This window comes from Chenopodium quinoa, unplaced genomic scaffold (genome assembly GCF_001683475.1).
Source record: "Chenopodium quinoa cultivar QQ74 unplaced genomic scaffold, ASM168347v1, whole genome shotgun sequence".
NCBI lineage: Eukaryota > Viridiplantae > Streptophyta > Magnoliopsida > Caryophyllales > Amaranthaceae > Chenopodium > Chenopodium quinoa.
In genome coordinates this window covers 2,115,840-2,138,850 of record NW_018744874.1, presented here as the reverse complement: position 1 = coordinate 2,138,850, position 23,011 = coordinate 2,115,840, and the positions used below count along the sequence as shown (strand labels likewise).

Genomic DNA, 23,011 nt, shown 5'->3' with positions numbered 1-23,011 from the left:
AATTTAATATTATAATAATAAAAACACAAAAATTTCACAGTTTCTCTCTCCTCATTCCGTGACACTGTCATCATATATCTTAGCCAAAGACAAACAGAGGAAACATCACAAATTACCAGGGAGAGGAGGAGAGAGAAAGCAATCTCATCGAGCGAGCGAGGAGAGAGAAAGTTGCAGCAACAACAATGGTGGGATGTTGTCCTCCCATGGATCTGATGCGGTCCGAAGAGATGCAATTGGTGCAGCTCATCATTCCGCTTGAGTCTTCTCATCTCACCGTCTCTTATCTCGGTGACCTCGGCCTTCTCCAATTCAAAGATGTTCGTGTTCCAATTCAAATTCATTCATTCATTGATTTTTTTGTTTTGATTTTATTGCTTAATTGTTTATCGGAATTCCTGATTATTGATTGTTGTGAGATGTTGAATTTTGATTGGAATTTTGGTATCTGATTGTTGATTGGATCATATTTTGTCTTTTTCTGGAATTTTGATGATTAGGGTTTTTGTGGTTATTTTGATCATCGTTTGTTGCTGCTCTGAATTTTGCTACTTTTTGTTGCGGAATTGTTTCTGGAGTTTTTTATTTGTGGTTTGTGATGCTTTTGTGATTTAAAGTTTTTAACTTTTAAGTCTTTAGGTTTTTGAAGTCAACGGAGTGAAGCTGAGTTTGATTAATGCAATGTGTTGCGTTGATGAGATTGATACTTTGACATGGAATGATTCTTGAAAGAAAGGTTTTTTGTGTGTAAAGTTGATAACTTGTTTGCTGCGAAAGGTGCTTTGAGTGCTGAGGTATGCCGAGGTTCGACTTTATGTGATTAGTACTTGGTAGATGAAAGCTTTTTGAGGTGTTGTGGTGGTAAGGGAAGAGTTTGATGTATGTTGGAGTGTATGGACTGATGTGCTGGCTATTTTAAAGTATTTAGATTTTTGATGATTTAGAAAGGCAACGGATAGAAGTTGGCTTTGACAATGCATTGTGTCGCGTTGTGGATATTTGATACTTATAATATTAATTTTATCCATGAAAGAAGTGTTTTTTTGTAAATGGAGTAGCTTACCTGTTGGCTGCGAAGGTACTTTGGGCGCTGAGGTATGTTGAGGTTATGTGCTTGGCACTTGTGAGATGATAGCCTCTTAAGGTGTTGTAAAACTTGTGATATTGAAGGGAAGAGTTTAATGTGTGGAGAAATTATATGGATTGATGTGCCAGTATCTTTGACCTTGGAATAATGGAAAGAGATTGTGATGTATGGTCGATATAGTAACAGCTACTGCCTTGAACATCATGGCTTCATGACACTTATACACTTGAAATTAAGAGCTAATGTACCTAGCTTGTAGAAATGTGTTGGTAATAATTTTTAGGCTTGTGATGTTTGTTCAACATCATGTTTGTCTAATTGTGCTGTTTTTCTATTTGTTATTCTCTCCAAACTTTTCTGCTTTCACCTTGTTTGTAAGAGGCATCGTGTGATTGTAACTGTGTGATATATACTTTTCTGACATCCTTTTTTTTCTTTTTTCCAGTTGAATTCAGATAAGAGTCCTTTCCAGCGAACTTATGCAAATCAGGTATGTTGAAATATAATTACGCCATTTATTTATCTTCAAATTGGCCTCAAGTATTCAAAATGTCTTTCTAGGCCCTACTTTGTTCATCCTTAATCATGTTGCAAACTTGCGTTGTAGTGTTTATTGGTTGAACATATCCCACTTCATCATTCACCTCAACGGATTGGATACACTTAAAATATTTGACAGCTTGCACGTGTTTAGTACTTAAATAAGTTAAACTCAGCATTACAAGTCCTCCTTGGCTCTTTATGCCCAATCTCAATTTTCAGTTTGTTGACTGTGGATTTGGATCCTTTTGTTCAATGAGGGCGTATCAGCTGAATAGCAACTAGTCCTTGTAACAGTTAATTGATGAAGGCTTACTTGTTGACTCTTTTCATACATGGAATTGTGATTACCATATTTTGACATCTTCTAGCTTAAGTAAAAGGACAGCCTTGAACTGTTGTCTATACTTCTTAAAATAATCTTAGTACAATGCATTTCCTGTGGTGTTCCTTGGTTTGAATGATTTTAAAGTAAATCATTCTCCTTCAATAGTAATCCCTGAAAAGAGCTTAAGACGTGATTTGTTCATAGCCTCACTTGTGCGATGCATTGAAGCTCTTTTAGCCTTACCTCTACAGTTGTAAAAATATTTGTCTTTGGTAAGGTCCAAAAGGCAACCGATTGATCTAATACTTCACAGAAAAATAATTCAGGGACATCTAAGTGAGCAGTTGATTTTTTCCATTGTATTCAAAGTTTAAAAATTACTAAATTAGAAAGTCTCAAATGTGCTTTATTCAATGTATTTTTTTGCAATTTGGTTGACTTGGTTTTGTAATTCTCTCTGAAGATTAAAAAATGTGGAGAGATGGCACGTAGATTGCGATATTTCAGGGAACAAATGGCCAATGCTGGCATTTCAACTCCACCGAAGTCTTTCTCGACGAATGATATCAAAGTGGATGATTTGGAGGTATGTTTCTCCTTTTTCATTTTGCTTGTCATTATTCACATCCAGATTCTTTATAAATTTTGTGTTTGAAGGGAATTAAAATTAAATATGGTTTACTGACTTAGTGACATGCGGTTTCGTGTTTATTCAGGTGAAACTTGGAGAGCTGGAAGCTGAGCTTATTGAGATGAATGCAAACAATGGAAAGTTACAGCGTACTTATAATGAACTTGTTGAATATAAACTTGTTCTACAGAAGGCAAGCTATTCATTCTTCTTTGAAGCTCTTCATCATTGGACCTGTCCATATTAGCCCCCCTTCATATTAAATATATAATCATCCAACATGGTGAAGCAGTTGAATACTAAGACTTTTAGATATTAGGGTGTTGATTTAGCTATAGCTGAACAACCTCAGGCACCCATCCCATATTCCTGTAGCTCTGAAAGAAGTAGTTGGGTGGCAAAAATTAATTTTAGTGTCTCATTCTTTCTTACATTGGAGTGCATAATCTTTAGGAACATATTTCAAAGACCAAGTTGCAATATCAAGATACATAGTGTAATTAATTATGCATGAATTATTTTGATTGGTCAGATCATATTGAAAATGGCTTTCTTTTATTTCTGTTCAGGCCGATGAATTCTTCCATTCAGCTCAAAGAACTGCGGCTGCTCAGCAGAGAGAAATAGAAGCACAGCAAACTGAAGAGTCCTTGGACACACCTTTACTGATGGATCAAGTAAGCTTGATTTGATCATCTGTTTTGATTGTATTTACCCTGTTTACCTGCTTTTATTTTCTCTAGAATAATTTTTTGATGGACTTGTGTTCAGGACAAATCGGGTGATCCATCAAAGCAGGTGCAGCTGGGGTTCTTTACTGGCCTTGTACCCAGGGAGAAATCTATGCCATTTGAAAGGATCTTGTTTCGTGCTACTAGGGGCAATGTTTTCGTTAGGCAGACTACAGTAGAGAATCCAGTGATTGATCCTGCTTCTGGAGAGAAGGTTCACCTATTATCCTTTCCATGCATTATTTTTAATGCTTTGGAAGAATTTTTCTTCCTTATCAAGTTTAATTTTGAACCAGTCCTTTATCATTCACCCCTTCTTTCTTTCCTCCACGTTGCATCTTTTCAGCTCTACCTCCTAGTTTTGACAGGTGTATAAATTTGAACTTATAACCGATGTGGTTTTGGATTGAAAAGGAAATGTTGTTTATGTATATATTATTTTTGTAGTTCTCTCAGCTGATGACTGGTTTTTTGGTCATTGTTTCCTCTTAAATACCTGATTTTTATATGCAGAGTAGTATCAAGGGTAATCCTTTGATACTATCAATGGCCATGGGTAATAGGTAATGTGTGCAAAGTTGCATTTATTCCCAAACTAATCTGGAATAAATTATTAAATTAACTTTTCTCTGAAGATGACTTTGTTACCTGGACTCTTCCACCTTAAATGCAGCATATAGCTTTTCAGCCAAGAGTCAGTAACCTGGTATTAGTTTAATTCCTTCGTACTAGTGGCTAGGACTGTTTACTTTGCCAAACCAGTAAGTCCGGCACTGTATTTCTAGGGTGAGTGTGCTTGAATAGCAATAAAGCTTTCTGTATCATCTTCAATTTTATTTTTGTAAAGATCTTGAAGTCTTAAAATTGTAATTATTTGCGGTACCTTTTCTACTAGGATTATAATTGTATTTTATTCTTACTTATGGCTTAAAGGGCTTGATGAGGAATTTGTCAATAGTAATTTACTGAAATATATGAGAAACTGAAAAACTAGAATTACCCATTTTGTCTACAATTTACTCAAGTACTTCAGCATGTGGGTGATAGAAGGTGGATTGTATTGTAATTCAATGTCCATTGCTTGTAGGCTGGGTTTTTTGTTTGTGTGGAGCCATTTCAAGTTTCAACCATAGTGATTATTAGTCTGGCTCTTTTACTAATTTTTGGATTCTAATTTTCAGGTTGAGAAAAATGTCTTTGTAATATTCTATTCTGGAGAAAGAGCAAAAAACAAAATTCTTAAGATATGTGAAGCATTTGGAGCTAACCGTTATCCTTTCAGTGATGACTTTGGCAAACAAGCTCAGATGTTGAAAGAGGTGTGCTTTATGGAATTTGTCTACCATTTACTTACTTTGTTTGCCTCTTCTCTGGTTATTTTCTTGTATCTACCTTTGATAAGATGATGAATTTTTATAACTATCCACATCCACTGCACCATTCTTCATTCTCCAGTAAATTTTTTTTTTTTTTTTGAAAAAAAAAATCCTCCTCATACAGTGGAAAATTGAAGCATGCTGAGGAATTGGGAAGTGGACTGTTTTGATAAACATATGTCATCTATTCTGCAGATCTATTATCTGTCATATTTAAAAGCTATATTTTCCTTGAAAAGTTTTTCTTAGCATCATTTATAAGCTTTGCTTGTGCCTTTTTACTGTAAAAGTATATTCCTTGATTTGTCAACTTAACTACTTCCATTTCTTATTAATTCTTCTCCTTTTTGTTCTGAATGTTTCAGCTTGACTGTCTTAATTGCTCATTTGCCTCACTGTGAATTTACATTTACATCCCCAAATTTCTCAAAATTTGTGAATGTCAACAAACACAAACACCATTAAACCTAGAGATTAATGGATTACTATACCTTAAAGCAGCAGCGTTGATAAATTCACTTCTTTGGCTTCTGTTTAGTTTTCCTTTTGAGTAGAGTGGATATCTTTTGCTTGTACAACTTTTTCTTTTTGTGAAAATTTACTTACCTTTGACTTCAAAGCCCCTCTTTTTCCATGGAAAATGCAAAATTCTGACCTTGCATGGTTGGATTTTAGGTTTCTGGTAGACTTTCTGAGCTGAGGACTACCATTGACGCTGGACTTCTGCATCGTGGAAACTTATTGCAGACTATCGGTGATCAGTTTGAGCAATGGAACATTCTGGTCTGTTAGAAATTCTCAATTCAATTCAGCAATTTGTTTGTGTTATTAATTGAAATTTTGAAAGCATTTAGTAAATTTTCTTGCTCAGCATTTCCAATGATTTGTGGTCAAAATTTGAAATTTTGGATTTTTTCTTTCTTTTTTTCCTTTTTATTTTGAAGGTGAGAAAGGAGAAATCCATTTACCACACATTAAACATGCTCAGCATGGATGTAACGAAAAAATGTCTTGTTGCTGAAGGGTGGTGTCCAGTTTTTGCCACAAAACAGGTAAACTTCTAATATCAACTGTCTAAAGTGTAAATTTTTGGTTAATTGTGCGTGCAAATAGTTTTTGATGCAGTGTTGAAACTGAAGTAATGCTTCATCTATACAGATCCAGGATTTGTTGCACAGGGCGACGCTGGACTCAAATTCACAAGTTGAAGCTATATTTCAGGTTCTACATACAAGGGAGTCACCACCAACTTATTTCAGGACAAACAAATTTACATCTGCTTTTCAGGAGATTGTTGATTCATATGGGTAAGTTATCTTAACTTTGACGGCTAATTGTTCTGTTCTATGAATGTTATGTCTTTATCACATACGTAGTATATATTATCCAAGCCCGAAAGCAGCAAATAGCTATAATCAATATTGAAATTAACCTTCCTTATAATTGTAGCTAATAAACTCTATACCTTTAGACAACAGTGCCTCCAAACCCCATCTTTTATCTCTGGTAAATTTTTCACGGGTTGTAAGATGACATGATAACATACTTATGCATTTGATCTATGTTCTTGTGTACTTGTTTGCAAGAAAATGGTGCTTGCTTTGCTTTCTGAATAATTGAACTTGAGTGGCTTATGTCCTGAAAAGCTTATTTAGCTCATGAGTTTTTTTAAAATTGTCGACTATATGGTGGTGCAGCTTCTTTATCTGCTTACATATGCATCAATTTTCATCATTGCTAAAGTAATTAATGTCATATCTGCAGGATTGCTCGGTATCGAGAAGCAAATCCAACTGTATACACAGTTGTTACTTTCCCATTCTTGTTTGCAGTCATGTTTGGCGATTGGGGGCATGGTTTATGTGTGTTACTTGCAACTTTATACCTGGTAGCCAGGGAGAAGAAGCTTGGAAGTCAGGTGATTCTCTTAAACTTAATGTAACAATCAAGTATCTCTGAAGCTGTTAACATGAGTTTTGTGAATTAACTTCATGCTCAAATATTGTTTAGTCTGCTTCCTTCCTACTTTGTTTACTGGCCTGAAAGTTATCTATTTATGTTTTGGGCTAGCAAAATCTTCTGACATACTGCATATGCAGAATGGGGTAAAACTACCGTAAAAGATTATCTAAATGAAAAATGCGAGAGCATTTTATTTAAAATTTGCAGCCATCTGTACAAAGCTCTTTCCTGAAGAAAGCACATGTGGAGGAGCATATGCTCACAATATTCTCCTCCTATGTGCAGGTGTAATGTAATAACATAGTTTATGACTAAATTATCATACTGGATTAGGGATCAAGAACAAAAAAATAATATTATGCTGAGGAAAGTCCTCACTTTCACATGTTTGAGGAACACAAATCATTGGAACTTCTGGAACTCGTTGCTGGACGGTGCCAATCTAGATTTTGAAGACAATGTTACAAATTAGTAGAAGTTCCATTATTCATATGAACAAACATTTTTATTTAACAGAGATATTTGCTTATAAAGCCCTTGTGCTTTAATATGATTTGATATTTGTCACCAAGATTCAAATATTACTGCGATATATTCTAGGTGTGGTGCACAAATATATACAAAGTTTATAAATTTCTCATTGTTAGAGTGCCATATATAAGCCATAAGGTGGTGTTTTCTGAAATACGGAGATTACTAAGACTGTATTCTGTCAGTCAATTCTTAATTGTTATAGATTTTGGCTTTTGTAATTTTGGTCTAGGCTTGATTGTTGCTCAATATTTTATTTTATCTGATAAACATTTATTTATTTATTTTTGCAGAAACTTGGAGACATCATGGAGATGATGTTTGGAGGTCGATATGTTATTTTGATGATGGCAATCTTTTCAATTTACACAGGCTTCATCTATAACGAATTCTTTTCAGTCCCATTTGAATTATTTGGAAAGTCAGCCTATGCATGCCGTGATCCTTCCTGCAAGTATATACAAAACTATTGCTTACTGTGGTCTTTGTTTTTTTTTTTTTTTTTTTTTATTATTGCACTTTTCATAGTATTGTTTTGTTTATCTGTGGTTATGCAATTGCATTTCAGGGATGCAACGACTGATGGTTTGATTAAAGTGAGAGATGCATACCCGTTTGGATTAGATCCTGTATGGCATGGTTCTCGAAGCGAATTACCTTTCCTTAACTCCCTAAAGATGAAAATGTCAATTCTTCTTGGTGTTGCCCAAATGAATCTGGGGATCATGATGAGTTTCTTTAATGCTAAGTTCTTCAGAAGTTGTGTGGATATATGGTATGTATTAAAAAGTCTGACTCAGTTCTAGTGCTTATGATTTTGGACAATAAATGACAGCATTTGCAATATCACTAGGCTATCAGCTACAATGATTTTGTCCCTCTTTGCTTCTTGATTTTAGATTTATACTTAAATCTTATTCTTATAGCGAAATGCAACGTGGTTTCTTGTAGCTACAGTTTTGCACTGGCTTTGCCACTGACCTTTAAATGGTTTGCTGCAGGTTCCAATTTGTTCCACAAATGATTTTTTTGAATAGTTTGTTTGGATACCTCTCCTTTCTTATTGTATTGAAGTGGTGCACTGGCTCTAAAGCTGATTTGTATCACATAATGATCTACATGTTTTTGAGCCCTACTGACGAATTGGGTGAAAATCAGCTTTTCTCTGGCCAGAAGATGACTCAGGTCTTTTATCCTTTTTAACACCTGTTTGAGATTAAAATTTTAATTCTCACATATTTGTATCCTTGGTTATCTTACTGTTTGCACTTACTTTCTCCCTGTGTTTCAGGTTGTTCTGTTGCTGCTAGCCCTTGTGGCTGTACCTTGGATGCTGCTTCCAAAGCCTTTTATCATGAAAAGCCAGCATCAAAGTGTAAATTTCCAAGACATTTGTTGAACTTGTTAGTTGATCAAGTGTAGGTTGTATGCCTCATTGCCCAAATTTAATTTTCTTGCAGAGGCACCAGGGTGAGTCATATGTTCCCCTTCACGCAGAAGAAAGCCTTCAAGTGGAACCTACAAACGGAGGTCATGGAGATCATGAGGAATTTGAATTCAGTGAAGTCCTGGTGCATCAGCTCATTCATACTATAGAGTTCGTGCTCGGAGCAGTTTCAAATACCGCGTCATACCTTCGTTTATGGGCGTTAAGGTATTTGTTGCTAAATGCTGCCAATCTTAAGAGACTATTAATGCTGAACAACACATAATTAGCAATCCTGTTGTTGTTAATAGTAGTATTTAGCCTGAATTATAATTGGACAATCACTGTAATAACTGGCCGGATAATTTCAATCTATCAGATGACCGGATGCTAAAGATTGCATTTTGAAAAAAACCCTTGGTACTAGCAACACTAGGTTCATATTGCACTCAACGCATGCCTGTCTTTGTCTTTCAGAGCATATTGGTATGCACAATTTAATTTGATGCAAGAGCATCATTGAGTCTGAGTAAGATATATCGCTTACATACTACACAAAATGCATCAAACTTGAAGGATTTTGGTAAAAAGAAATGTATGTTAGAATTGACCCATGAGAACACTTTTAAAGGTCTAATGTACACCGTAAGGTTATCTAAAATATGGACTTTTATGATACAAGTTAATGTAGTATATTGGTTTGGCATTTAAATTCTTTAAATGAATATAAAACCTCAAATATAATCAAAACATGATTAAACAATCTATGTAAGCTAAACAAATAGGAATTTTTATATATGTTAGAAATTAGTATTAAAGATAGTTTGACATCATGGGAATTAGTTTGAATAAATTGATGAGATAACTAATACTGTAATTTTGTCACCAATGGCTAATGGTTTCTGTTTTTTTTATGCAGTTTGGCTCACTCAGAGTTGTCTACAGTGTTTTACGACAAGGTTTTGATGCTAGCATGGGGGTATGTCAAAGCAAATTTCCTCTTTGCTGTTTGTTACATTTTGAAAAATTAGATTTTAGCCTTGAGAGAATGCTAGTGTACTTCTATTGAGTGCAGTGTTTCCACTCATCCACTCGAATTGTACAAATCAAAGAGGTTATGAGTTTTGTTATATGAGCAACAGCTTGGTTGAATATCCTAATTTTTTTCCTTGTCATTGCAGGTACAACAATGTCATTATTCTTATAGTGGGTATTATTGTCTTCATCTTTGCTACTGTCGGTGTGTTGCTAGTCATGGAAACCCTTAGTGCATTTCTACATGCATTGCGTCTCCATTGGGTGGAATTCCAGAACAAGTTTTACTTTGGAGATGGTTACAAGTTCCTCCCCTTCTCATTTTCTTTGATTGGCGAAGAAGAAGAGTGAATGTTTCAGATATAGCTTAGCCATTTCGCTAGGAAGTTGCGAGTTGTTGATATTTGATTCCTTAATTTATCTAGCTTCCTGGAGACGGAAGTTGGGAAACGCCCCTTTGAGGGACATTTGCGAGAATTAGTTTTGCACAGTGAAGAGTTTCAGACCTTCCAATTGTTTATTTGTACTTGGAAGAAATAAAAGGCCTCAGAGAGAAGTTACTGGCCGTGTATCATAACAAATCAGCTGTTTGTGTGTTTATGTACAATAAGTTATTCCTTTGAACATCATTGTTCATGATGATTAAACACCAAAATGCAAGTCATTATTGTAGCTTTTATCAGAATAATGTCAAATTAGACATTTTGGGTGATCATTATCTGTTGATCTAATGACAATCTTTAGCCGAATACGGCTTTTTTATTCTTTCATTCAGCACAGTCATCTTAGGTCCTCAACAAAGGAAACACTACAACCCACTATTATTAGGCTGTTGATGCAGTTATACGGGGTTATTTAAATCAGTTAACACTGAAAAAAATTGAATGTTTTAGTTCGGTTTCCTTTAGTTTGTCGGTGCGAAAAATTCACAACAAATTGTTTCTATGCATCGTCTGGGATTTGAGGAACGTCAAATGATTGCCTCTTTAGTTACAATTCTCAAAATCAGTGTTGTCCAGTGTCCACTGCATAGATCAAGATGGTTTTTGTCGCTCAAGTAGATCGTCTTTCACGGGTTTGTTAAATAATTCGATTTATCGGACAAAACGTGTTAAGGCAGCATAATGCCATTATTAATTCAGTAGCTTATGAAACAACAAAAACATTCTCATATGTCAAAATAATGCCTGTACTGGTCTTATGGCTCAAAAGGTGCCATAACTCCTCACCAATAGACTTTATAGTCTAGATGATTAAAATAGAAAAAGAGACTCAATTGATTTCCAATAACTATAAAATATAAGCAACCAACAATTTGGAGCGATAGTCTAAATGGACATACACTGATACAATAATAGTACAGATCCTTTGATAATAACACATACTAGAGACACTGATTTTCATTTTTATGCTCTTTCAATGTGACATCCTTCCCCTCCAAAGACTTACAACATCGTAACGATGGAAGAGAGGAAGCCTTGAATACATAGTTTCTTGTTTCAGGCTTACTCCTTTTACATTAAATGTACAGTAACGTATGCTGGTAGCATGGGTATATGGTTGCTGCATTCATCATACCCTACTGACTTACTGAGAGGTAGCAGGAGCTGCGGCAACAGTAGAGACCAAAGTGTTGACACCACAAAGATCGTAGCCCCTACATAATCTGTAATACCCATTCTCTCCCCAGTATTCACCCCACGAGTTCTTAATGATCCAGTATGGCTTCTCTTCCTTGCGCATATCAGAGTAACCAGAAGAACCAAAGCCAACCAATAGCACTCCGTGCTCTAAATCAGCTGAGCATGTCAATGGGCATGAAACTCCACCTCTGTAGCTTGACATATAACGAGCATTTATGCCCACTGCAATCAAGATGAGCTTAAATTAACGAACTGCAGATGCACTTCAGTAAACCAGAAGAAGAGAAAGAAAAGTAGATGCACTTTAGTAAACCAGATGAAGAGAAAAACAAATAACATGCTACACACAGGAGCACCATCCAAATAATAGGCTTCCATTTCAAATTAGATATGATCATAAATCTATTCGTGCATTACTGGAGTACATATATTCACGAGGAACATAAACATCCAAAAAAACAAGAGCTATCCATTTGAAACATCGTAAATTGACAGAAGAAAAAGGCTTACCAGCAAGAGGTCCATTTTTCACAAGGTTTGCAGCAATCTGGCCTTCATCAACAGGGACAACGCTGAAGTTTGCTACCTTAGCTGCTATCTTGCTCTTGTCAAATTTGCAGCGACCATTTCTAGCAGTGTATGGATAGTCCTCCTCTCGCATCAAGCCACCAGCTTTTAGAAGATATTCAAAGGCATTGTTCATCAACCCACCTTGGCAACCAAGGTCACAGTCATCTGGTTCCCCCTCTGGATCACACTATCAAATGACAACTAATTACATCAGAGAGCATTTAATATTGCAAGCCTAACATAGACTACATGAATCTCATATTTCAATTATCTACAACTTCCTACAACAATAAGAGATGTACCAATATATTAAAACTATATAGTGATGTTTAAAAATTTGTATAAAATCAGGAAGTATTGGTGCAAACCTCACGATCACAATCCAGAAGCTGTTGCTCACTAAGGCTCTCAAGTTTCCCTGTCGCGATAAAGTGTGCACCTTCCATGGCTCCAGTGGTACTAAAGGACCAGCACGAACCACATCCACCCTGAATATCACACATCAAACCACCACATTAAATCACAATTGATGTTCCGATTCAAAAACTAGGAATCATTATACATTCCCAGTATTGTAGGCTTAAAAGTCAAAGAATGTCAACCAAAAGAATGTACAGCACAGTAGCAAAGTCAAATATCAGATTAAGCATCATATCACAAATTTAGAAAGTTCCTAGAAATTTCTCAAAGTTGAAGTTACAAATCTAACAATATATGTGAAGCTTAGAAAAGGCAACTTTCTACAGCAGCATTCACAGCTACAGCTGAGATGCAGAGTCAAAAAAAAATTCACAACACATAACCCAAATTCACCTGATTTAAACAACAATCATCACTAAAATTACCTAATTTGAATCTAAAGTTTGATCATTAATTCACATTATCTATAATTAATACTTGACTTGTAAATTTGTAATCTTTTCTTGACACATTGTACTAGAACAGCTAAAATTTTAGCATATCCTAAACAAAAAATTGAAAATAATCTTTAAAAACATATCAATTTCACTTTTCATCCTACTATTTCTAACATAAGTATCCTATTGGATCAGAACCTCTCACAAGTCAACTCCGCCCAACAAAACACGAATAAATTAATTGAATAACATAACATGATCATAAAAAATTCATAAAAATAACCAAAAATTAAAAAATAAAAATAAAATTATAGACCTGATCTTTAGGAGGAGTAACAGCACCAAGTTTCCTCCAATCAAAATCAAGAGGAAGATCATCAGTAGGCAAAATAGGAGCCTTATTAGCATGAGAAGGATACTTCAACCCATTCTTAACACCCAGAAACTGACTCCTAAACTCAGACTCACTCAAATCGGAAAACCGGGTCACCCCATGAACCGCACTCGGGTCAAGAGCTTGATTAACCTTAGCTTGCCGCAAGTTAGCCTTAAAGATCTCGAAACGGTAATCGTGTTCTTCTTGAGTAGCGTATGATTTTCCGAAACGTTTCTTGAAGAGAGAGAAATGGTGGTGGGATTGTGATAAGTCTAGTGAGTTGGCGTCTTCATCGACGACTTGACGGATGAGGGAGTCGTCGGAAAATTCGCCGGCGCCGGGAATGTAGCCGGAGACAGCGGTGGTGAGGATGAGGAGAGAGAAAGTGAGGAGAGAGAAAATATGAGCCATGCTTTTCACGTTGTGTAGATGAGTGTGTAGTGAGGATTGGTTGTTTTTTATAGTGAGTGTGGGATAGGTTGTTGGACAGGCGGGAGCGTGGGCGAATTGTGTTATGACACGTGGGGAAATTGTACTGAAAATTATGCTGATTTTTAAAAATTTTATTTTTTTAATGTTCTCGTGATTATTAATGATGATTGTCTGAATTTAAAAATGGTACTGTACTTGTATTAGTAGTGATTTTCTAAAAATTAATAATTGCACAAAGCGGTGGAAAATATCATGAATTTTATGTACTACACTACACAACTTTTAAAAAAAAAAATTGATTTTAATAATCCCTCCAATTCCCAAATAGTAATCCCATCTATTGATTATTATTTAATGATCCATTTATAGAGGTCATCTTCTCTTATTGGTCCTTTATGACCAATAACTTGAAGAACGGGAAATAGAAGTTACTCATCCTGAGTAACAACAAATGTAACTCAAGGGGCACGGATGTAATTTCGTGCTTTTAAGTTGGGGTTAAAACGTCCACAGCATATTTCATAGCAATGGATGAATTCCTTCCATCCTCAACAACACCCTCCTTCTTCCTCCATTCTCCCACCAGTAATCCTTGGCCCTAGCAGTACCCTTCTTCTTCTCCACCGTTCTTCCACCTTCCCTCCGCAAGAGTAACACCTCCGCCAGAACAAGATGCTAGCCCTAAGAGGTTGATATGGCCCTAATTAAAACTATTTGTTCCTAGGGTTTCGTTTTGTTCCGCCGCGAAGCGGCGTTTAGGGCTTGAAGCCATTGTTATCGAGGAAAGAAGAAGAAAAGGGGGACAACGGGGAAGAAGATCAGAAAAGAGCGCGTGTACAATAATTATTATACATCTATTATAAAGATAGCCTAAAGTAATCAAAAGTTATCCTTGAAATAAGTAAAAGTTACAATCATTTACATAAAATGACCAATATGCCCTCGTTATGTATTTACTTTTTTTTTTTTTTTTTTTTTTTTTGAGATTTCCATAAAATTAATAAAAAAATTAGAATTCTTTTTTAAAAAATTCTTAAATCGCTCCAAAGCGGTCCGGTCCGGGTTTTAAACCGATTCTTTTGGTCCAGTTCGGGTTTGGTCTAGCTTAATTGGTCCGGTGTCCGGTTTTAAAAATTTTAATTTTCGGTGTGGTCCGAGTCGATCCGATCTTGGACCGATGAACCACCCTACTCATATCCAGAGGGAAGCTTTAACAATTCGTAGCAAATGAGGATAGGGATAAAAACACCCTTTATCCTTCCAATTCTATAACTAAGGGGGTGATATAAGGAAAAGAGATAGGCTAAAAATACCAAATTACCATTAGGTTGTGTTTGGAAGCAAGGAATTCATTTCAAATAGTTAAATTGAGTTTCTGTAATTGAAATAATGGATTTCAAATTCTAAATCTTTGTTTCCGAAACATAAGTATTTCAAATATAGAAATTCAAATTCTATGGGTATTCAATAATGTTGTCCTTGAGAGTGAGAGATAACTCAAGTGGTTAGAGCTTCCCTCCCGATTTCAAGAGATCCTAGGATCGATTCTCACCCCCGCCCTTATGACTCTCTAAACACCAAAAAAAAAAAACTGTTGTCCCAATACCTCCATCGTCCATGAAAAGGACCCAAGCCATTAATGAAATTGAAAGGATAAGGAAAAGGTAGAAGTTAGTAAAAGGGTATTTTAATAATTTTATTACTTATCTTATTTCTCATACTACCAATCATGGGATACGAATTATTAATCCTTATCACACCCAGGGGTGCTAATTGAGTTGAGTAGGTCGCGAGCAACTCGTACTCGACTCGGTCAACGCTCGACTCGAATTCGACTCGACTCGAGATATTAACGAGCACAAGTTGAGCAAGCTCTAACTCGACTCAATAAGCTTGTGAGCAACTCGATAATATATTATTAATATATAATTGGCAAATAAAGTTACTATCTTTAAACAAATTTGACACTTATTAAGCCTTAAAAATCGAAACACTTATATCATAAAAAAAGAAGAGAGTAAATTTTTAATAATATCTATATATATATAATAAGGAAAACAATGTAAATTGAACAAAAAATAAATATAGGCATATAATAATAGAAGGACCTAAATTTTAATGAACATATTATGAGCTACTCGACTCGACTCGAAACTTTAATGAGCACGAGTCGAGCAAGTTTTATTTGCTCGAAACTTTAGCGAGCACGAGTTGAACACATGTAAAAAGTTTTCGAGTTGAGTTGAGCACCCCTCAGCTCGTGATCGACTCACTCGATAGGCACCCCTAATTACACCTATCGATTCTCTATCTTTATCCTCCCTCCTTATCTTACCAAACATTTTTTTTAGGCAATCCCTCCAACCAAACATGAAACACCTAAGGGAGTAAAAAAGTGCCTAAGGGAGTAATACAAATACTAGAATAGACCCGCTCTACAATAATTTATTGTAAACTCAACCTTCTTGTATACCATACGAATGTGATTATATCATACGAGATGTGATTATATTACTACAAAAGTGATTATATCATTTTGAAACTGTTATATAAATGTATAACTCAAAAAGGGAATTTATCATTATAAAAAGTATCAAATACTAAATTACATCATTTCGAAACAAGATTTTTAAATTTTATCATCCTAAAGATAATTATATAATCTCATTAAATGGTTTAATATGTGATTATATAATTCAAAATATGACTCACAAAAAAATAATTATATCATCAGTGATTATATCATCCACAATGTGATTATATTATTTGAAAGTGTCAAATTTTGGGTGTACAATAATTTATTTTAGACCGGGTCCATAAAAGATCAGGGAATAAAAAAGTGCCTGAGTAAAAAGTGGATTTTAAATTAGTACAATAAAAGTAAATTATTTTTATTTTTACTAAAAAAATAATAATAATAATAATAATAATAATAATAATAATAATAAAAAAAAAAGATTAGAAACCCTCTTACGTTTCTTTTCTCTCCCTTTAGAGCTTTTTAGTGTGTTCGCTGCACGCCTCCCTCAGTCCCTCCTTCTTCTCCATTGAAACGCTTGTGAGCTTTCTATCCTCCATTAAAGTTGCTTCTGAGGTACCTTAAATTTTTTTTTTTTTCCATTTATTTTTGTTATAATCTAATTTCAATTTCAGAATCAAGTGTTAATCTTCAATTTAATTCTCAGTACAGTCAATTTAGGGTTCTTTGAAGGTGGATTATTGAACAATTAGTTATAAAATCTGAACGTATGAACGATTATAACTTCCGATTTTGTTGCTAGAATATTTCTATTCATGTTCTTAATTGAGAAAAATTTGACGTGATTTTGAGCCTAATTTGATAATTGAATCAAATTTGATTGCTAATGTTTTGTAAAATTTTGTTACTTATGTCTTTAATGTTAGGATAGAACAATGAAAATGGATTTGGTTGCTTTTGCCGTGCTATAAAGTGGCAAACACGGTGATCACAAATTTATTTTTTATTCCTAATTGTACTCTTCTATTGTGATCGTTTCGTGGAAAAACATCGATAAAGATCTGTCTGATCACTTGTGCTGTTATTGTATTGTGTGGAGAAACTGTGGAATCTGTGGCTCCTCACTCGTTTTTCGATTACTATTGTAGTTATTATTGAAGAACAAATTTATGTCATTCTTTAGAGTTTTTAAATGTGTTATATTTTATATCATAATATATAGAGGGATGCATATTCATAACCTGTTTTAGTTGCTGTAATTAATTTTTGTTCCGTGACTAAGGATTGTTTATTAAATTGTAGCTCATTTTCTATTGACTTGGTTGTTGTGTTTTCTGGTTGACATTGAGTTACTTTTGTTTATTGTCTTGCAAAAATTAAGAGTTATGACTAGTCTTACACTTTATCTCGTGTAATTAGGAGATTTTTACACGTCTTAGTAGTAACTTCCATTATTGTCATTCACTTGTCTTGCTCTATCTCTCAGTGGCGTAGGCTTATTGGGTGGTTTTCCTTTTAGTACAACAAGAAGTAGCAGGATGTCAGAACGTCTGACACGTATTGCAATTGTGAGCTCTGATCGGTGCAAGCCGAAAAAATGCCGTCAGGAGTGCAAAAAGAGCTGTCCTGTGGTTAAGACAGGTGTGCACTTGTTTTCTGTATTATAACTTGATTTATCATTCTGGTGCAATAGTGTTACTTCGGCTTCTTCACCTGCTTTAAATATTCTGAGAGATTTGCTTAAATCTATATTTGTTGTTGTACATAGATTTTGTGGTATATTTTTGGTGGTGATTGCTGGTTATTCTGATATATTTTTGACTTGACAATGTTGCTTGAGAGACTTATTTACTGACCTTATCACGGGGGCAGTGGTTTTCTAAATGTTCTGCCCCCCCCCCCCTCTCCCTTCCCCTGAAAGTGAGTTTGGTTCATGAGCTATGATGACGGAGAAAAGCCATGTACTTTGTGAAAGCTTATATGTAAGCAGGTCAAATGTATGTCATACTGATTGATGGATACACTTATTAATGTATAGATTTGGTACGTTATATGATCTGTAATGAAACCTTTATTACTTGTTTTCCTTCATCCCAGGGAAACTATGTATTGAGGTTTCTCCAGCAGCAAAGCTCGCATTTATATCTGAGGAGCTGTGCATTGGGTGTGGTATTTGTGTCAAGGTCAGCTATAATCTATGCTCCCTCTTACTTACCCATACATATTAAAAACATATGCTCATATTTATGTAGACCACAATTACATTGTGTGCTGCTTATTGCTTTTTTTTTTTTTTTGACTCTATGTCTCAATCATGGATGCAGAAATGTCCCTTTGAAGCAATTCAGATCATCAATCTTCCAAAAGATTTGGAAAAGGATACAACACATCGTTATGGCCCCAATACTTTCAAGCTACACAGGTTTGCTGGTTTGGGGTCCTAACATACTGATTTTATGTTCCATCTGATCTTTCAGTTTTAAACGGTGAACACATTCAATTACAGGCTACCTGTCCCCAGGCCAGGGCAGGTTCTTGGTTTAGTGGGAACAAATGGTATTGGGAAATCAACTGCTCTCAAAGTTTTAGCTGGCAAATTGAAGCCCAATTTGGGAAGGTTCAATGTAATATGCTCAATATCACTATTTTTGTTGATTGTTTCGTGATCTCTTCTGCCTATTCACCTGCTAGTGTTTTTTCTGCAGAATCCACCTGACTGGCAGGAAATCTTAACATACTTCCGTGGATCTGAACTGCAAAATTATTTTACACGCATATTGGAAGATAATTTGAAGGTAGCTACTCTTTCTAGTTTTAAGCCCTTGCTTACCTTTATTACTGAAAATGGTGACTACTAGTTTACCATCGAGTATTTTTTGTAATTTTGATTTCTGTGCCTTTCTTTTTTTTTTTTTTTTTTTTTTTTTTTTTTTTTTTTTTTAATATGTTTTGATGTGTTATTAGGTGGGAGCACTTCTTGTCTATTTAGTTTTGCCTCTTTTCTTTTTTAATTTTGCATATATATGTATAGGCTATTATCAAGCCCCAGTATGTGGACCATATTCCGAAGGCAGTCCAGGGCAATGTTGGACAGGTGCTTGAGCAGAAAGATGAGAGAGATATGAAGGTTGTACTTTGTGATGATCTGGAGCTGAATAAAGTTCTGGATCGTAATGTTGGAGATCTCTCTGGTGGTGAACTGCAGAGGTTTGCTATTGCAGTTGTTGCCATACAGGCTGCTGAGATCTATATGTTTGATGAGCCTTCAAGTTATCTGGATGTGAAACAAAGGCTTAAAGCTGCTCAAGTTGTTAGATCATTGCTTAGACCCAATAGGTATTTATTCATATTTGATCTCTCTCTTACCGTATTTGTAGCCTTGTAAGGGGCCTTGTACTGGATGAACAAGTAATTGAAAAGCTCTTTTTGTGTTGTTTACTTGTGTGTTTCAGCTATGTTATTGTCGTGGAGCATGATCTAAGCGTTTTAGACTATCTTTCAGACTTCATTTGCTGCTTGTATGGTAAACCGGGTGCATATGGAGTTGTCACCCTACCATTCTCTGTTAGAGAAGGAATCAATATATTCTTGGCTGGATTTGTACCTACAGAAAATCTTCGTTTTCGGGTTGAGTCTCTTACGTTCAAGGTAATCTTTCATCTACACTACATACTTTCAGCTGCTCTTTACATACCATTATAAGTCATTTCATGTGTGATTCTTTAGGTTGCTGAGACACCTCAAGATAACGCTGAGGAAGTTGAGACATATGCTCGATACAAATACCCAACAATGACAAAAACTCAGGGTGGATTTAAACTGCGTGTTATGGAAGGTGAATTTACTGACTCACAGATTATTGTGATGCTGGGAGAAAATGGAACGGGGAAGACAACATTTATTCGTATGCTGGTATTCTTGCCTTACATTAATTAAGAGATGAATAGTTTGAAATTTTCCTGGAAAATATTTACTCTGGGTTTTGGTTATTGGAAAAAAAAGAAACCATATGCTATTATGGAAATGAGATCTTTGGTGGTCTAGGATCCTTAACCCACTTTTAATTCTGAAATTTCAGGCTGGTCTACTGAAGCCTGATACTGTGGAAGGCTCTGATGTGGAAATACCTGAGTTCAATGTTTCTTACAAGCCCCAGAAGATCAGTCCAAAATTCCAACATAGTGTGAGGAGTCTATTACATCAAAAGATACGGGATTCATATACTCACCCCCAATTTATCTCAGATGTTATGAAGCCTCTTCAGATTGAGCAGCTAATGGATCAGGAAGTTGTGAATCTATCTGGTGGAGAATTGCAGAGAGTTGCATTAGCTTTGTGCTTAGGAAAGGTAAACCTATTTGTTGGTGTGGCTCACTTGCTCTCTGTCTCTTCTGTCTTTTGCTTCTAATTTCTCATTTCTTGGTTGATACTGTGTGATGTATGTGTGGGATATGTTGTGGAAACTTTTTTTTAGTATGCAGGTTCTTTGGGCATAATAATGATGTATACATGGTGAAATATTATTGAATGATTGGCTACTAATTCTTCTGTTTGGCTTTTAGTAATTGAAATGATTCTTCTTATTACATTAAGCATTTTGTACTTATGCAGCCTGCAGATATCTATTTGATCGATGAACCGAGTGCGTACCTCGATTCTGAGCAGCGTATTGTTGCTTCAAAGGTGATAAAAAGATTTATTCTCCATGCCAAGAAGACTGCATTTGTTGTCGAACACGATTTTATAATGGCAACATATCTAGCGGACAGAGTGATTGTGTATGAAGGAATGCCATCTGTGGATTGTGTTGCAAATTCTCCCCAATCATTGCTGACTGGAATGAATCTTTTCTTGTCTGTAAGTATCACTCCTTTTTGCTTTATCTTGTTGAGCATTGTGGATTATTTCACAAGAATTATTAAGTTTTAAATGGATTTTTGTTGTTGAGGGTCATGCTCAGATGGCCTATTTTGGGAGTGTTGGGATGTAGCAAGATTTTCTGCTTGGTGTGGTTTTTTACTTTGTTTTGTTAATGCTAGTGATGCAATTTGTAACTTTTTTTTTTCCTTGGAATAATTGCAGCATCTGGATATCACATTCAGAAGGGATCCAACTAATTTTCGACCTAGGATTAACAAGCTAGAGTCCACTAAGGACAGGGAGCAGAAATCTGCAGGAACTTATTATTACCTGGATGATTGATTTGGCTCTCACACAGGTTTGCTCTTCTGCCTTTTCTAGTAAGTCTTAGTTCTGTTGTCCAACTGTGTCTCAGTGTCTGTGCTTGTCCTTGGTCTGGTTTTGGAGGCTAAACTTAGGCTCTGCTGTTTTGGTGGAATGTTCCTATGCTGTCTTTGTTTTTTCGGCAGAGTTTGTCGCCATTTGGGGTCTTTGTAGGAGAATTATGGCAAGCTTATAGATGGAAAAGCTATTTGCAATCTGGTTTTCAACATTGTGAAAAACGTGAAGCTCTCTTAGTTTCATGATAATCTTTCCTCAAAAAAAAAAAAAAGTTTCATGATAATCTTTTTGTTTACTCTGTCCAAAGTCATGTGTTACTCCCTGTTTATTTTGTTTTGTATTTAAATAATGCTTTGCTTTGTTTCTCCAGTCAAACTACTTTTTTTTTTTTTTTTTTGGTTTGGTGGACTTGAATCACAACACAAAATATGTTTTTACTTATATTATTGAAGTCTCATATTGTAAAATAATCATTCCGTATTACCAATATATCATGAATAATGTTAACCTGCCAATGCCGTAATTTCTGACAGATATGCCGTAACTTCAGTATAATCAGACTTTTGCCTTGTATGATAGTGAATTGCAAAAAAGTTGCTCCCTATGCGAGATTTATATCGGCTTGAGACATTTTGCATACTCCAATAACCTTTTGCCGTTTTCCATTCTAAATGATGCCCTTTGCATTTATCTTTGATTTTGTTCCCACCAGCTGAAGTCTGTAATTTGATTGCATCTTTGCAGGAATTTTTGCCAGCAATCTCAAGAAGAAGTTGCAGCATTTGATCTGTTGCTGGCTATTGTTATTTTGGAGCTGAGGGTGATGGTGATAGTTTGAATTTTGGGGTGATCGAGGGTGGCCTTCAGATTTTCCTCCTCGCATACTGATTTATTTGTTTCCGTGATCTGTTACTGTTATTTCATTAGTGTTAGATCTCTTCTGTTGTGATAAAATTTTGCACCATGTTTGGGCTAGATAAAGATTTTAGCTTTAGCGCGAGTGAATTTTGCCTTGGCCAATTTTGGCATTGGTTTGAATCAGGATGATGATTTGTCTTTGAGGGCGTTTGATTATACTGAAGTGATACAAATCAATAATGTTTTCTTGATAAAATCTAATAGTGCGTGTTATTTTTTGTGCAAATCTTAGGGTTATTCCTCTCTTTTTGACGAAGTTGTTAGAGCTACACATTTTTTTAACTTGCGAAGTTGCCTCCCAGTGAAACAATAATTGCATGTTAATTTTGACTAATTCGCAGTGGATAAAACTTACGAATTCTGCACCCAACCTCAATAAAATTTTGGTTAGCACGTCTAACCAATTTCGAAGTACACTTGTGATTGCAAATTATTAGATATCTGCTATATTGAGCTGCAGGAGTCATCTGCCTCTGTGATTTGCCTGTAGATTCTGTATCGGCTCTCGGATGCAGACTACATCCAAGTTGCATATAATACGAACCGGAGGTAGGAAGACAAATAACTATTGACTTAAAGGAAGCTACCCAGATACAGTGTAAAAGGAAAACCCCAAAAAAAGTAATTTAAAAGGCTCTTTGATCAGAAAGATAATGTGAAATGTCCTACAAAGTACTGTCACCAAACTAGGAACTTTTTAATAATTTATTGGTCAACGAAATTTAATTATTGTCACATATCCTAGTTTAACGGATGGCATCAGATGTGATTCTTCTTGGAAATTCAACTAATTAGTGTATATACAGACAAAACTCATCTTTCTTAATGAGTATATTCTCAACTTTTAT

The 23,011-nt window shown here is 35.4% G+C and overlaps 3 protein-coding genes across 5 annotated transcripts; 2 read left to right on the top strand and 1 right to left on the bottom strand.

Moving 5' to 3' along the window:
* The first annotated feature begins 41 nt into the window (after nt 1–41).
* LOC110705145 (V-type proton ATPase subunit a3-like) lies at nt 42–10,365 on the top strand. Its single transcript, XM_021882989.1, has 18 exons — nt 42–320; nt 1,533–1,577; nt 2,419–2,541; nt 2,672–2,779; nt 3,156–3,263; nt 3,358–3,531; nt 4,499–4,636; nt 5,369–5,476; nt 5,638–5,745; nt 5,852–6,000; nt 6,458–6,611; nt 7,480–7,640; nt 7,755–7,961; nt 8,188–8,371; nt 8,478–8,561; nt 8,647–8,840; nt 9,532–9,591; nt 9,794–10,365. The coding sequence occupies exons 1-18, from the start codon at nt 186–188 to the stop codon at nt 9,996–9,998; spliced, it is 2,445 nt and encodes an 814-aa protein (XP_021738681.1). The 5' UTR covers nt 42–185; the 3' UTR covers nt 9,999–10,365.
* A 535-nt stretch (nt 10,366–10,900) lies between these two features.
* LOC110705143 (cysteine protease RD19A-like) lies at nt 10,901–13,541 on the bottom strand. The gene is made up of 4 exons (XM_021882987.1): nt 13,034–13,541; nt 12,229–12,348; nt 11,801–12,047; nt 10,901–11,512 (listed from the first exon to the last, which is right to left on the bottom strand). Exons 1-4 carry the CDS (start codon nt 13,502–13,504, stop codon nt 11,235–11,237), a joined length of 1,116 nt encoding a protein of 371 aa, XP_021738679.1. The 5' UTR covers nt 13,505–13,541; the 3' UTR covers nt 10,901–11,234.
* Nucleotides 13,542–16,488: 2,947 nt separating this feature from the next.
* On the top strand, nt 16,489–22,389 carry LOC110705140 (ABC transporter E family member 2-like). 3 transcript variants are annotated; one of them, XM_021882983.1, is made up of 13 exons: nt 16,489–16,619; nt 17,524–17,645; nt 18,102–18,187; nt 18,329–18,426; nt 18,511–18,628; nt 18,710–18,799; nt 19,036–19,340; nt 19,457–19,652; nt 19,731–19,916; nt 20,083–20,352; nt 20,616–20,861; nt 21,087–21,222; nt 21,990–22,389. In XM_021882983.1, the coding sequence occupies exons 2-12, from the start codon at nt 17,543–17,545 to the stop codon at nt 21,204–21,206; spliced, it is 1,818 nt and encodes a 605-aa protein (XP_021738675.1). In that variant the 5' UTR covers nt 16,489–16,619; nt 17,524–17,542; the 3' UTR covers nt 21,207–21,222; nt 21,990–22,389. The 3 variants fall into 3 exon arrangements, with proteins under 3 accessions (XP_021738675.1, XP_021738673.1, XP_021738674.1); XM_021882981.1 differs by having other exon boundaries at nt 16,490–16,619; nt 17,491–17,645; XM_021882982.1 differs by having other exon boundaries at nt 16,495–16,583; nt 17,491–17,645.
* Nucleotides 22,390–23,011: the final 622 nt, after the last annotated feature.